Here is a 17,122-nt window from a genome sequence, read left to right on the forward strand (position 1 = left end):
CTCTCCCTGTTGTGGCCTCTCCCGTTGCGGAGCACAGGCTCCAGACGCACAGTCTCAGCGTCCATGGCTCACAGACCCAGCCACTCCGCAGCATGTGGGATCTTCCCAGACCGGGGCACGAACCCGTGTCCCCTGCATCGGCAGGCGGACTCTCAACCACTGCGCCACCAGGGAAGCCCAAACTGCTACTTTTTTACATGCAGAGTCATTTCATCCATTATCCAAATGACTGTTTTTCAATTATGGAAATTCCATCAGATTTTATAACTTTTGAAAATTTGTGGATAGTTTCATAAATATTAGTAACTTGAACTTTCAATTTGGTAACTTTTATGCATTCAAACGTTAATAAGTAGTATGTAAAATATGGCTGTGGCTTTTTTCTTTTAAGGGAAATTGCTTTTGCGGTAGTATATGAATATATTTTTGAATTACACACACTTAATTTTGCTTGACCGAGGGGAGTTTCATAATTATGTAAGGATTATGGGACATGCACCTTGACAGAAAGTGGGATAGACCATAGCTGCTCAACAGACTTGCCACAAATAGACTAAAAAAATAGGTTTGCTATTCAAAATAGGTTTGCTAATTTCTTAAATAAGCGATTGACACCAACAGTTGACAAGTACAGTAATATGATTAAGTGTACATGCCAGAGCAGATATACACAGTTGGAAATCCATATTGGAACTATTAGTCCTGTGTAATATAATTCTCATGAGTTGAGCAGCATTTCTTACTTCCTAATTAGAACCCCTCTTTTTATTTTTGTTGCTCAGTTAATTTAAGAGCTTTATGGAATATTTCCTCTTAATCTCCACCAGTTTTCATCCCAGAAAAATAATATATTAGTGACAATTACCCTGTCACATTAGGGTTCTCAAACTGTATGTGCATAAGAATATCCTAAGGTGTTTGTGATATAGATTCCTCATACTTGCTTCCTGATGGTCCACATAAAAGTTTTGTCTTCTCTTTAGAAGTCATACAGAATTTTATAGCTCAAAGAAATTTTGCAGATCTCCTAATCTCTTTTAGGAGTAGGATTATTATGAGGAAACTCAGAACCAAAAAAGGTTAGCAATGTTTCCAGAATCACAAATCTAGTTAGTTACTGGACCAACAGAGCCAGTAATTAGAATCCAGGTTTCCATTCTGCCTTGTTCCATGAATCGGTAGGCCTTTCTTGACTGAAAAGGTAAGTTTGGCTATGGAGCAGCTTTTCTTTTACTCTTTTTAGAATCAGAGCAAAGTCACATAAGATCTTCCATATAAACCTAGGGATTCTAAAGTTGTAAAGTATTTCTATCTTTTTCTAATTCTCTTCTCAATCCCAGCTTTATTTTCCAAAGATTCTTAAAAGTCTTTTTTTTTCCCCCTTAAGAATGGTTTGACTTTGATGATAACCTTAATTTGACTGGGTCAATAAGAACTTAAAGTTGTTTGAAGGAAATGGAAGAAGTCAACAGAGGATGCCTATCTGGAAAGTAGAGCTCAGTTTATTGTCAGATATACCATGTTCCTCTTTGCCCCTCATCAGTGAGTTGATCATCTTTATACTCATCACATCAGAATTTTCAGTGTCCTTTCTCTCATAGTGTGTTAGAATTATACTGAGAGACCCATTTTAGGTCAGTCATGTTAACATTGCTAACATCATTATTACATATGTAGAGATACAGATATAGCTAAATGATATTCCAAATTGTTTTTTTCCTTCAATATAGGTTTGTATATTCTTTGTATTTCATATTTTACTTGATGAGAGATGAGAGACTGATTTGTATGGCAGACTGAGTACATGGTTTTACCTTACCTTTTATGCCAAAACTTTTAAAATGAAAAAGTAGGAAAAAGTGGAATGGGAAGAGAAATAAATTAGTAATAGTTTAAGTAGTGTCATGGGAGGATATCTATTTAAGGAGCAAGAAGGGAAGAACTCAGAACAGTCTTGGAGTGGATTAGTTGGGGAATTGTTCTCTAAACTTACTGGACCACTTGGCTCCTCCTTTCATTCCCATTTGGGCTAAGCTGCAGACGAATAGTATTTGTCCTCAGAATATAGCAATGAGAATGAGCACTGGGAGCAGAGAGGCAGGGCAGTGCCCCAGGGAGCCTGTGGCCTTAGGAGGCTCACTCAGAAGGTAATCTGCTCACACATTCTCGGCAGCAAGTCTACTCTTTCCCTCCCCTACAATCAAGGAGACATGCTTCAAGTAAACAGAACAGGCAAACTAAATTGAATTCAAAGAGGAGCAACAAACATTTGTGGAAAACCAGTACCATGAAAGAGAGGCACCAAACTCAACAAACAGTATATCTAAATTCTTAAGAAGCAGTCAATAAAACAAGACTTTAAAATAAGTATAGTTAATAACCGCAAGGAGACTGAAGAGATTATTGCACACACAAGAAATAAAAAAAGTCTTGGAAATTAAAAATAGAACAGTTAAAATAATTGTCTGAAAACAAAATGGGCACAGCTGAAGAGCATGTTAGTGAGTTGAAAAATGGAGCTGAGGAATTCTCGCTACACAAGGCATAAAATGACAAAAAAGGTAAAACAGGAGGAAAAATTAGTTATGCAGGTTAGATAATAACATTTCAGCATCCATCTCTAATCAGAGGCCCAGAAACAGATTGACAGTAGTGGGCAGGGGAGGGAATCAGAATGAATAACAAAAGAAATATTTTCCATGGCATTTTTAGGACCTTTAGTACAGTGCTGAATAGTTTAGGTGACAGGAGTCATATTTGTCTTGCTTTTAAAATTAGTGACACTGCTCATGTTTCATCATTATTGAATAAGCCGTAAAATTTTAGTAGATAACGCTTTATAAAGTTAAGGAAGTTTATTATACTAAAAACTAGTAGTTTTGTTATTGTTTTATGATATTTGGATGGGTGTTGAATTTTGTCTTTTTTCCAGCATTATCACAAGGTTTTGCTTTTAATTTGTAAGTTACATTGATTTATTAGTATTGAATCATTCTTGCATTGGGATAAACACCATAAACACAAATTGGCATAATACCAATTAGCTAATATTTTATTTAGTTTTGCTGGTGTTCATAAATGAAATAGGATCATACCTTTCTCTTTTTGTGACTGCAGTATATATATATATATATATATATATTTTTTTTTTTTTTTTTTTTTTTGCGGTACAAGGGCCTTTCACTGCTGCGGCCCCTCCCGTTGCGGAGCACAGGCTCCGGGCGCGCAGGCTCAGCGGCCATGGCTCACGGGCCCAGCCGCTCCGCGGCATGTGGGATCCTCCCGGACCGGGGCACGAACCCGTGTCCCTAGCATCTGCAGGCGGACGCTCAACCACTGCGCCACCAGGGAAGCCCCCGACTGCAGTATATTTTGACCAAAAATTGATCATTTAGCTTTTTAAAAAGAAAAATTCAAAATTAAAGCAGCATGTGTATCCCCAAATTAGAACAAATCTGTATTGATAATAAACACTTTGAGATGTTTTGTGAAAAGAATATCTGAAGGCTCCTAAACGTTTGTAAGGTTTAAACAGGAAATTATATTTCAAGGGATGTGATAAAAATTTTGTTATCTGTTAATTCCTTCCTCTCTTATATGCTACTCTTCTCCTTCCCCTCTTATATGCTACTCTTCATAATTCTTTTACTAAAAATTGTATTTCTGTTTAGGTACGCATAGCTGCTAAATTCATCACTCACGCACCCCCAGGGGAATTTAATGAAGTGTTCAACGGTGAGTAAAGATTCGTACGTAGTTATTTTAAACCCTCCTTAATCACATACGAGCACTTATTGAGTTTGCTATCTCTTTTAATCCTTATAACATTATAGATATAGCTAAGGAAATCAAAATTCAAAAAGGTTAAAATAATTTAGCCCATATCACCCAGCTGGTAAGTATCAGAGCAAGGATTCAAACCCAGGTCTGAGTCAAAAGCATGCTCTTAACCCATACATTAGGGTACCTATCTTATGGGAGAAAAGATTTAAAGTAATTTAATACTGATAAATGTAGAAACAATGTTTAATTGTTTTATATCATTATAAAATATAGCTTAAATCTCTTCAGTGCTTTTACTCAGGAAGTGCCATAGCATAGGACATTTTCTAGAGCCACTGGGGCTGAACTGACTGTATCTGGGAAGCTTGTTAAATATACAGATTCCAATGTTATCCTCTTAAGATTCTCATTCGTTAGATCTGGGGTAGAATGGGCAATCTGTTTTATCAAGTTCTCCAGGTGATTCTGAGTCACAGCCAATTTGGGAACCACTATTCCTATATATTTACAATCTTCCATTCTATTTACTATGTTAACACAACTTACAGAATGAAAAATGTAAATGAGGCATTATAACGTGTTAATATCAATCATCATAATCCTATTTTAAGTTACAAATTTCATCTTAAAATTCCCCTTAAGTAAAATCATAATCTTTGTGCATCTTGGTTCATTTTAGCAAACATTTATTTTGAAATTCTAGTTTTACATTAGAAGGTTACCTGCTTAAAATATCATATAATAGAACGTATAGACTACAATTCTGTGGAAGGAAGCCTGTGGAAGGAAAACTACATTCACAGAAACACAGACAAAATGAAAGGGCAGAGGACTTCGTACCAGATGAGGGAACAAGATAAAACCCCAGAAAAACAACTAAATAAAGTGGAGATAGGCAATCTTACAGAAAAAGAATTTAGAATAATGATAGTGAAGATGATCCAGGACCTCGGAAAAAGAATGGGGACAAAGATCAAGAAGATGCAAGAAATGTTTAACAAAGACCTAGAAGAATTAAAGAACAAACAAACAGAGACGAACAATACAATAACTGAAATGAAAACTACACTAGAAGGAATCAATAGCAGAATAACTGAGGCAGAAGAACGGATAAGTGACCTGAAGACAGAATGGTGAAATTCACTGCTGCAGAACAGAAAAAAGAATGAAAAGAAATGAAGACAGCCTAAGACACCTCCGGGACAGCATTAAACGCAACAACATTTGCATTATAGGGATCCCAGAAGGAGAAGAGAGAGAGAAAGGACCTGACAATATATTTGAAGAGATTATAGTCGGAAACTTCCCTAACATGGGAAAGGAAATAGCCACCCAAGTCCAAGAAGTGCAGAGATTTCCAGGCAGGATAAACCCAAGGAGAAACACGCCAAGACACATAGTAATCAAATTGATAAAAATTAAAGACAAAGAAAAATTATTGAAAGCAACAAGGGAAAAACAAAAAATAGCATACAAGGGAACTCCCATAAGGTTAACAGCTGATTTCTCAGCACAGACTCTACAAGCCAGAAGGGAGTGGCATGATATATTTAAAGAGATGAAAGGGAAGAACTTACAACCAAGATTAATCTGCCCAGCAAGGATCTCATTCACATTTGATGGAGAAATCAAAAGCTTTATAGACAAGCAAAAGCTAAGAGAATTCAGCACCACCAAACCAGCTCTACAACAAATGCTAAATCAACTTCTCTAAGTGGGAAACACAAGAGAAGAAAAGGACCTACAAAAACAAACCCATAACAATAAAGAAAATGGTAATAGGAACATACATATTGGTAATTACTTTAAACGTGAATGGATTAAATACTCCAGCCAAAAGACACAGGCTCGCTGAATGGATACAAAAACAAGACCTATATATATGCTGTCTACAAGAGACCCACTTCAGACCTAGGGACACATACAGACAAAGTGAGGGGATGGAAAAAGATACTCCATGCAAATGGAAATCAAAAGAAAGCTGGAGTAGCAATACTCATATCAGATAAAATAGACTTTAAAATAAAGAATGTTACAAGAGACAAGGAAGGACACTACGTAATGATCAAGGGATCAATCTGAGAAGAAGATATAACAATTATAAATATATATACACCCAACATAGGAGCACCTCAATACCTAAGGCAAATGCTAACAGCTATAAAAGAGGAAATTGACAGTAACACAGTAACAGTGGGGGACTTTAACACCTCACTTACACCAATGGACAGATCATCCAGACAGAAAATTAATAAGGAAACAGAAGCTTTAAATGACACAATAGACCAGACAGATTCAATTGATATTTATAGGACATTCCATCCAAAAACAGCAGATTACACTCTCTTCTCCAGTGCACAAGGAACATTCTCCAGGACTGATCACATCTTGGGTCACAAATCAAGCCTTGGTAAATTTAAGAAAATTGAAATCATATCCAGCATCTTTCCCAACCACAACGATATGAGATTAGAAATCAATTACAGGGAAAAAAACATAAAAAACACAAACACATGGAGGCTAAACAATACGTTACTAAATAACCAAGAGATTACTGAAGAACTCAAAGAGGAAATCAAAAAATAACTAGAGACAAATTACAACGAAAACACAACGATCCAAAACCTATGGGATACAGCAAAAGCAGTTCTAAGAGGGAAGTTGATAGCAATACAAGCCTACCTCAACAAACAAGAAAAATCTCAAATAAACAATCTAACCTTAACACCTAAAGGAACGAGAGAAAGAAGAAGAAACAAAGCCCAAAGTTAGTAGAAGGAAAGAAATCATAAAGATCAGATCAGAAATAAATGAAATAGAAACAAAGAAAACAATAGCAAAGATAAGTAAAACTAAAAGCTGGTTCTCTGAGAAGATAAACAAAATTGATTAAACATTAGCCAGACTCATCAAGAAAAAGAGGGAGAGGACTCAAATCAATAAAATTAGAAATGAAAAAGAAGTTACAGGGGCTTCCCTGGTGGAACAGTGGTTAAGAATCCGCCTGCCAATGCAGGGGACACGGGTTCAAGCCCTGGTCCAGGAAGATCCCACATGCCGCGGAGCAACTAAGCCCGTGAGCCACAACTACTGAAGCCCATGCTCCACAACTACTGAAGCCCATGCACCTAGAGCCTGTGCTTCGCAACAAGAGAAGCTACCGCAATGAGTAGACCCCACGCACCGCAACTAGAGAAAGTCCACGCACAGCAAGGAAGACCCAACACAGCCCCCCCCCAAAATCAATAAATAAAATAAATTTTAAAAATAAAAAGAAGTTACAACAGACACCACAGAAATACAAAGCATCCTAAGGGTCTACTACAAGCAACTCTATGCCAATAAAATGGACAACCTTGAAGAAATGGATAAATTCTTAGAAAGCTATAACCTCCCAAGACTGAAAGAGGAAGAAATAGAAAATATGAACAGACCGATCACAAGTAATGAAATTGAAACTGTAATTTAAAATAGTCCAACAAACAAAAGCCCAGGACCAGATGGCTTCACAGGTGAATTCTATCAAACATTTAGAGAAGAGCTAACACCCATCCTTCACAAACTTCCAAAACATTGCAGAGGAAGGAACACTCAGTAACTCATTCTAGGAGGCCACCATCACCCTGATGCCAAAACAGACAAAGATACTACAAAAAAAAAATTACAGACCGATATCACTGGTGAATATAGATGCAAAAATCCTCAACAAAATACTGGCAAACAGAATCCAACAACACATTAAAAAGATCATACATCATGATCAAGTGGGATTTATCCCAGGGATGCAAGGATTCTTTAATATACGCAAATCAATCAGTGTGTTACACCATATTAACAAATTGAAGAATAAAAACCATATGATCATTTCAATAGATACAGAAAAAGCTTTTGACAAAATTCAACCCCCATTTATGATAAAAACTCTCCAGAAAGTGGGCATAGAGGGAACCTACCTCAACATAATAAAGTCCGTATACGACAGACCCACAGCAAACATCATTCTCAATGGTGAAAAACTGAAAGCATTTCCTCTATCAGGAACAAGACAAGGATGTCCACTCTCACCACTATTATTCAACATAGTTTTGGAAGTCCTAGCCATGGCAATCAGAGAAGAAAAAGAAATAAAAGGAATACAAATCGGAAAAGAAGAAGTAAAACTGTCACTGTTTACAGATGACATGATACTATACATAGAGAAACCTAAAGATGCCACCAGAAAACTACTAGAGCCAGTCAATGAATTTGGTAAAGTTGCAGGATACAAAATGAATGCACAGAAATCTCTTGCATTCCGATACACTAACAACAAAAGATCAGAAAGAGAAATTAAGGAAACAGTCCCATTCACCATTGCAACAAAAAGAATAAAATACCTAGGCATAAACCTACCTAAAGAGATAAAATACCTGTATTCAGAAAACTATAAGACACTGATGAAAGAAATCAAAGATGACACAAACAGATGGAGAGATATACCATGTTCTTGGATTGGAAGAATCCGTATTGTGAAAATGACTATACTACCCAAAACAATCTACAGATTCAACGCAATCCCTATCAAATTACCAGTGGCATTTTTTACAGAACTAGAACAAAAAATCTTAAAATTTGTATGGAGACACAAAAGACCCTGAATAGCCAAGGCAGTCTTGAGGGAAAAAAATGGAGCTGGAAGAATCAGACTCCCTGACTTCAGACTATACTGCAAAGCTACAGTAATCAAGACAACATGGTACTGGCACAAAAACAGAAATATAGATCAATGAAACAGAATAGAAAGCCCAGAGATAAACCCATGCACCTGTGGTCGACTAATCTATGACAGAGGAGGCAAGGATATACAATGGAGAAAAGACAGTCTCTTCAGTAAGTGGTGCTGGGAAAACTGGACAGCTACATGTAAAAGAATGAAATTAGAACACTCCCTAACACCATATACAAAAATAAACTCAAAACGGATTAGAGACCTAAATGTAAGACTGGACACTATAAAACTCTTAGAGGAAACCTAGGAAGAACACTTTCTGACATGAATCACAGCAAGATCTTTTTTGATCCACCTCCCAGAGTAATGGAAATAAAAACAAAAATAAACAAATGGGACCTAATGAAACTTAAAAGCTTTTGCAAAGCAAAGGAAACTACAAAGACAAAAAGACATCACTCAGAATGGGAGAAAATATTTGCAAACAAATCAACGGACAAAGGATTAATCTCCAAAATATATAAACAGCTCATGCAGCTCAATATTAAAAAAAAACAAACAACCCAATCAAAAAATGGGCAGAAGACCTAAATAGACATTTCTCCAAAGAAGACATACAGATGGCCAAAGAGCACATGAAAAGCTGCTCAGCATCACTAATTATTAGAGAAATGCAAATCAAAACTACAGTGGGGCTCCCCTGGTGGCACAGTGGTTGAGAGTCCACCTGTCAATGCAGGGGACACAGGTTCGTGCCCCGGTCTGGGAAGATCTCACATGCCGCGGAGCGGCTGGGCCCGTGAGTCATGGCCACTGAGCCTGCGCATCCGGAGCTTGTGCTGCGCAACGGGAGAGGCCACAACAGCGAAAGGCCTGCGTACCGCCAAAAAAAAAAAAAAAAAAAACTACAATGAGGTATCACCTCACACCAGTAAGAACAGGCATCATCAGAAAATCTACAAACAACAAATGCTGGAGAGGGTGTGGAGAAAAGGAACCTGCTCGCACTGTTAGTGGGAATGTAAATTGATACAGCCACTACTATGGAGAACAGTATAGAGGTTCCTTAAAAAACTAAAAATAGAATTACCATATGACCCAGCAATCCCACTACTGGGCATATACCCAGAGAAAACCATAATTCAAAAGGACACATGCACCCCATTGTTCATTGCAGCCCTGTTTACAATAGCCAGGTCATGGAAGCAACCTAAATGCCCATCGACAGACGAATGGATAAAGAAGGTGTGGTACATACATACAATGGAGTATTACTTCGCCATAAAAAAGAGCGAAATTGGGTCGTTTGTAGAGATGTGGATGGATCTAGAGACTGTCATACATAGTGAAGTAAGTCAGGAAGAGAAAACCAAATATTGTATATTAATGCATATATGTGGAATCTAGAGAAATGGTATAGATGATCTTATTTGCAAAGCAGAAATAGAGGCATAGACGTAGAGAAGAAATGTATGGATACCAAGGGGGAAAGGGGTGGGGAGGGAGGAATTGGGAGACTGGGATTTACACATATACATTATAGTTACTACGTATAAAATAGACAACTGATGGGAACATACTGTGTAGCACAGGGAACTCTACCTAATGTACTGTGGTAACCTAAATGTGAGGGAAGTCCAAAAGGGAGAGGATATCTGTATGTGTACGGCTGACTCATTTTGTTGTGCAGTGGAGGCTAACACAACATTGTAAAGGAACCATCCTCTGATAAAAATTTTAAAAATAATTTTAAAAAAAAGAAGGTTACCTGCTTAGTTAGAGGAACTGTGTAATGTTCATTTGCACTTGGCTCAGAGCCCCACAAATTGTAGAACAATTTCCACTGGTAAAATCAATGATGCAGAGCAAAAGTAACTAGGAGAACATATAAATGTTATTTACAAGGAGTGAAATAATACAATAGAAGTAAATCAAGACACTCTTCTTTATAGACTTGTTTTTTGGATATTTGAGTAGTAACATCAAGAAAAACAAATGCAGCCTTTCTTCGCCTAGTCTCTCTTCCATATTGACCAAATGTAAATTTTCAACAAAGAGTTTTTAGAAATACTCCTATGACTTGAACTTTATCCAGCTGATTAGCTCAGATAAATCCTTGACTTAACAAAAATTAGTGGTCTTTGTAGTTAGAAGTACATTGTTGTATTTCTGACAACTGAATGTAGTTTATAGGATTATCATGAGAGTAATTGATACCAAAGCATTAGATTGAGTTGGCAAGCTACTTATGACATGATGGCTGGTTTTTAATGGCATGCTACACGTTGGCCTCTGCCAGCCCCTTCTTTCAGAAGCTCTAAGAGTCATTTGCCTTTGGCTTATAATCAGCCTTCTCTCTTCGAGTTAATGCTTGGTAGTTTCTTAGTAACAAGGACACACCTCTTCCAAAAGAAAAGTGACTAGACTCTTGACATACAGCTTTTTAAAAAGATTGTAGGCCCCACATTAGATTCTCTAAAGAAAAATATGTTCAGTAATTTCACTGCCACTGACTGAATTGTGCCCAGCTTTCTTGGTCTGATGTTACAGAAAAGCCTACAATTCTTAATCTGTTTTAAAAGGATTCTTTAGATACAAATAAGTAGTCCTAACTGTAACCTTCTGTAAACCATGTTTTTCATTTGCTATGAAATTCCTTGAGAATTTATTGTTGGATTATTATACCACAAATAATTCTGTATAAATCTGCGAATATTAGCATCTGTTTGTGTACATTTTTAGAATTTCTACATATGCAGTACATCCAAAGACTAATCTTGCAAAGCCTGGTTTTCTAAAAATCTAATCTAGAAATCCGCTAAAATTTCTCCAAGTTTGTCTTCTACTGAACATTTGAATTTTAACATCTTTAACGTTGTTTGCCTCCTCAGATGTCCGGCTACTACTTAATAATGACAATCTCCTCAGGGAAGGGGCAGCACAGTAAGTATCTTTCTAAGTCCACTTACTTGTTATTCTAATATTGGGTAAACTATGTTGATAGTAAACTAGTACCTGAAAACTAAGTTTAAAATACCTCAAAATAAAGCAGTTGGTTTTTAACAATTTTAGGGGTTTTTTTTTCCACTTGGAGAAAACATGTTCCCCCAAAATGTTGTTTACTTCCTTAAAGTTTATTTTATATGGTCTTATTTTTATTTTTGCCTAGATTTTCCCTGTTAAAGCAGGTTTAGTTCTTTTAGTTCAGGCTGAATTTTTTTATAACTGCCAGTTATAGAAAGATTAGGCTGCTATTGAGGAGTGATAATGTTTCTCAAATTGCAAAAAAATAGCAGATATTCAGAACGTACCTTAATAGAGTTAACCATAGAATAATTGCATTATTATTCTACCCAATCATTGGCTCCTTATCACTGTCAGGCTAACTAATATTTCTAGAATATCATTTTCATTTTGTCCTTGTCCTCAAAAACATTAGATTGGTGGTTGGTTGGTTGGTTGGTTTTCTTGTCTTCTTCAAATCTAAATACTATCTAGCTTTCTAGGGCCCCTGTTCTCTGGCTTTATCACTACTGTTCTTTATTCTTCAATACAAAGTAGTCTTTCAGTTACTGTCTATCCAACTGGCCCCAGAGTTCCTCTGTAAAGAGGAAATCAGAATTGGATAATGACTGGGCAAGTGTGGGGTGGGGAGATGGAACAAGGATTTTGATGCAGAGCAACAAATAATTATTATTAAGGCATTTGGTGTGATACATAATTTGTTTAGATTTTAACTGTAGAAAATGTTTTAAGAATTGCTGCCTGGGAAAGTCTTCTGCCCTGTCCATACTGCTTTTTCAGAACTCATTTTGGGACCAGATCCTACAAACCTAAAATTTGCACAGCATCACTATAATTGCCATAATGAACGATACCCCAATTATACATTCTCTTTCACTGTTCTGTGAACTACCTTTTTCTTCTTTATTTTGGCTGTGCCACATGGCATATAGGATAGTAGTTCCCCAACCAGGGATGGAACCCGGCCCCCTGCAGTGGAAGTGTGCAGTCCTAACCACTGGACTGCCAGGGAATTCCCTGAACTATCTTTTATATTTATTTATATATAATTCTTTTCTCTCCTTCTTCTCCCTTTAAAAAAAAAAAAAACAGTGCATTTGCCCAGTATAACATGGATCAGTTCACACCTGTGAAGATAGAAGGATATGAAGATCAGGTAATAGTTGTTTCTATTAGATAGACTGTGCCTGGAAAGTAGTAGAAATACTATAAAACAGATGTCTGAAGATAAGATGCTGAATAAATTCATGTCTTAGTATTCTTAGCTTTTGTAGGTATTCTACATATTAGGAAATTCTTCCTCCCTCTGAAAATACTAGGAGTTTCTTTGAAGAGAGAGCTGTCCCTAACAAGAACAGTAAAAGTAAAAGGAATTGAGTTTTACACAAGTTTTCCAGCTGTCTCTAATTCTCCTTGGTAAGAATAACAGGAGACATTATATTTAACAGGAAAACAAGAATTCCTGTTCCAGTACAGGAACAAAGCAAATACATATTCCCATTTTTACCGCAGTTATTAACATTATATGAAAGGGCTTTACAAATTCATTAATGTACACTTCAAAGGCAATATGGCACCAAATAGCAAATGCCTTTTAAAAGTCTGAACCCCCTTTGAACCCACAAGTCCATAGAATTTATCCTAGGGAAATAAGTATATAAATGTGTAAAAAGATTATTTGAAGCAAGGTTTATGATAATGAAAAATTGGGAACAATCTAAATGTCCAGCGTTAAATTAAATATCTATAAAGCAATTATACTCCAATAAAGATGTTAAAAAAATTTTTTTAATAAAATAAATAAAATATCTGTAGGCCAAAATCCTATGTAACCATTGAAAACTGATAGAAATATTGAACTGGGAATATGTTCATGATATATTAAGCTAAAACATAAAGCAATATGTAGCATTATGCTAGTTTATTTTTAAATAGATATTTAAATGAACAGTTATACTAATCTGCATCTTAAATTCTGTGAAAGGTACATCTTACTTTATATGCCACTAAGAGAGAAAATACTGTCAGTTAAACTATGACACAGTCCTAAGATGCTGTCAAGTTTAAGATGTATCCCATTTTATGAGATGTTAAATCATGAGGGGAATGTATGCATCTTTAGACTCAGAAATAAAGTAGTATATAGATGTGCATAGAAATGGAAATGTGGGAAAATATACACCAAAATGTTAACTCCCTATGTTGGGATTACAGGATTACCGTAATATGTTTTGTTTGTTGTTTTTTGTTTGTTTTAGTTTATATTTGTGCTTATCTTTATTTTCTCAATGGAACTAGATTAATTATAAGTATAAAAGACAAAAAAACACTGAAAAATAAATGATAAATATTGCTTACAGTTGATATTGTATACTTCACTAATACAGCAGAATTATTGAAATAATAAGGTCTGTGTCCAGATATATGATATAAGAACATTCCCATATACATGCGGTAGCCAGCTTAAAAATATCGTCAAAAGGAGTTCACATTCTTAGCCACAACAACAACACATTACCTAGACATAAAAGGAAAATATGGAAAGATGTTTGAGTTATTAAAGTAGATGCCATCACTGCATATAATAGAAAATCAACTACAGTGGGTTAACTAAATAGAGACTATTTTTGTCACATAAGAAGTCCAGAGGTAATATTTTGGGATGTTATGGCAGTTCCATATCATCAGAGACGCAAGTTGCTTCTAGCTCTCTGTTGTGCCATCCTTATGTATGGTTTTCATTATCATGTTCTCAAGATAGCTGATCCATCTCTGGGCACTGAATGCATGTTCCAGGAAGGAAGGAGGAAGGTGCAAGAGGTGCTATTGGCTGTTCCAGAAGCACCTTCCACTGATAAATTGTTGCCAGAATGCATATCACTTTATCATTCCTAGCTGAGAAGTGTTGTCTCTTTAGTTGGACATATTGCCTTCTTGAAAACCTTTGAGGTTCTATTAGTAAGGAAAAGGGAGAGAATGGATATTGGATAGGAAACAAGCAAGAGTCTGTCACACAGTTCATATATACCCACCCACACACACATTTTAATCAGAGAAATTAATGGAAAATTAAATAGATGTAAATGCCACATTTCTGAATAAGGAATATAAATAATATGGAAAGTTTATCCGATTTAGAAATATAAATAATATGTGAAGCTTTTTCAAATAGATTCCATACAATTCCTAATGACAATTGTAATAGACCATACAGGATTTTTCTGATCAAGAACAACAATGAAGGAAGACTAATGCTAGCAAACATAAAGACATAAAGCAATGACAGTAGAGCCTTAAACTAAGTAACATAAAATAGAAGGGAAAAGGAAATAATTGATAAAATGTATGTTTGATCTAATTTTGATTTTCAAAGCCAACTGTATACCTAGATTAATTCCAAGTATAGTTTAAAGGTTAACTATATATATATTTTTTTGCTGTACGCGGGCCTCTCACTGCTGTGGCCTCTCCCGTTACGGAGCACAGGCTCTGGACACGCAGGCTCAGCGGCCATGGCTCACGGGCCCAGCCGCTCCACGGCATGTGGGATCTTCCCGGACCGGGGCACGAACCCGTGTCCCCTGCATCGGCAGGCGGACTCTGAACCACTGCGCCACCAAGGAAGCCCAACTATTTTTTAAACATAAAAATTTACTAGGAAATGGAAAGAGATTCATAACTTGAATAATGATGAAACATTAGAAAAGTTTATCAAAGAAAGTGACTTCTGCAGAATAAAAAGATTTTAAAAATAAGATTTAAAAAGGAGAAAATATGTACCTCAAACATAATAAAAAGGTTATTCAAATACCTAAGGGTGATGCCAAGAGTTCAGTGGATAAATGAGCAACAGACATGAACCAACTGTACCCAATTGGAGAATACAGAGCAAACATGAAAAGTGTTAGATCACCTACTAATAGTAATTAAGGAAGTACAAATTAAAATTTTAATGTGAATATATTCACCTTGTAGTTACAGAAGTTACAAAATTATAATGAGAAAGCTTTATGAAGGTAAGACTAAGGAAATAGTTTTATGTATTTTTCCTACTGTCATTATAAACAAGGTTTTTAAAGATAGTCTGATGATAAGGACAGAGATCTCAAAAGTAAGAATTCTTTCCAAAGAATTCTTTTTAAGGAGAAGAGAAGACTTTATTTATGGTAGAACTTATAGTGGCTTTCAATGGTAGAAACTGTAACTAGCTTAAAGCTCCTTCAATTCAGAAATGATTAAGTATACTATGGTGTGTATAATGAGATATATAGTGAGATCATATATAGTTAATTTTAAATGGTAACTGTGTCAAAAGACAAATGGCAAGTTAGGGGAAAATATGTGGATCTCAAAACACATGCAAAAGGATAATCTCCCTGGAGTTCAACTAGAAAAACACCAAAGACTCCGTAGAAAAGTGGGCAAAAGTTAGGTACACATAGTTCACCAAAGTGGAAATATAAATGACTTTTCTTTTAAGGTGAGAAGAAATGGGCTTGTACCTTGGTACAACATCCTGTGATGGCAGTTTGTCGATCTCTATCAAAATTATGAATGCATTTACCCTTGACCCAACTGTCCTGCTTCAGGGAATTTATCCCACAGGTGTGCTTGGCACATGTACGTAATTTGTACATAACAAACATACAAGGACATTCATTGGAGTATTGTTCATAACAGCAAAAGATTAGAAACTACCCAAACTATCCATTAATAGGGGACTGGTTGAATAAATTTTTGTACACCTGTACAATAGAGTCATACCTGGCTATAATAAACAAGGAAGTTCTCTAAGCACTACTATGGAAAGATCATCTAGATATGTCAGAATTAAAAAGAAAGAAAAAGTACACTATAGTATTCTAGTTTTTGTGTAAAAGAAAGGGGTGGAGAATTAGAATATTAAATTCTATTTGTTAAAAGAAACAAAGAATAATCAAAATTGGAAATTGGCAAATTTTTTCTGTAAAGGGTCCGATAGTAAATATTATCTGATAGTAAATATTGGGACAAAGAGTCAGCCTTGACTACTCAGCTCTGCTATTGTAGCAGGAAAGCAGCCATAGACCATACAAAAACAAACAAGTGGGGCTGTGTTCAACAAAACTTTATTTACAGAAACAAATGCCACCTCATGCATAGCTTGCCAAAGACAATTCTTGCTCTAAATTAATAAAATCAGTTACCTTTGTGTGGAAAGGGGGTATATGTTGGGAATTTGGTGAATGGGAGATAAAGGTGAGAAAAAGATTTTACTTTATATAGTATTTTTCATTTTTGAACCATGTGATTTATTGTATCACCTATTTTAAATGCTAAGTGTAATGACTGGAAAAAGTTCATGAAATATGTGAAAAAGGAATACAAAAGTGTACATATAAGTTATTACAGTTATATGTATGTACATAGGTTGTATATTAAACAGAAACCAAGAAATGAAGGGTATTGTTAGAATGGGGGAAATGTTGCAGTTTAGAGTTGACTTACCCCAAAACATAATATTTTTATAAAAATAAAAATATGAATTGATTGAAAAATCGATTATGAAAGAGAAATCTGACTAAATGAAAAGTTAATCGTCTCCAGAATTGTATTTGTTTGTTTTGT

General features: G+C 35.8%; 1 protein-coding gene across 1 annotated transcript in view; it reads left to right on the forward strand.

Moving 5' to 3' along the window:
• CAPZA1 (capping actin protein of muscle Z-line subunit alpha 1) overlaps positions 1-17,122 on the forward strand; it is a 47,465-nt gene that overhangs the window by 19,668 nt on the left and 10,675 nt on the right. The window contains exons 2-4 of the mRNA XM_067727286.1: positions 3,672-3,735; positions 11,383-11,434; positions 12,608-12,671. Coding sequence (XP_067583387.1) covers positions 3,672-3,735; positions 11,383-11,434; positions 12,608-12,671 — 180 coding nt within the window. The remainder of the gene's footprint in view (positions 1-3,671; positions 3,736-11,382; positions 11,435-12,607; positions 12,672-17,122) is intronic.

The sequence above is a fragment of the Pseudorca crassidens genome, chromosome 2, assembly GCF_039906515.1.
Source record: "Pseudorca crassidens isolate mPseCra1 chromosome 2, mPseCra1.hap1, whole genome shotgun sequence".
Taxonomy (NCBI): Eukaryota; Metazoa; Chordata; class Mammalia; order Artiodactyla; family Delphinidae; genus Pseudorca; species Pseudorca crassidens.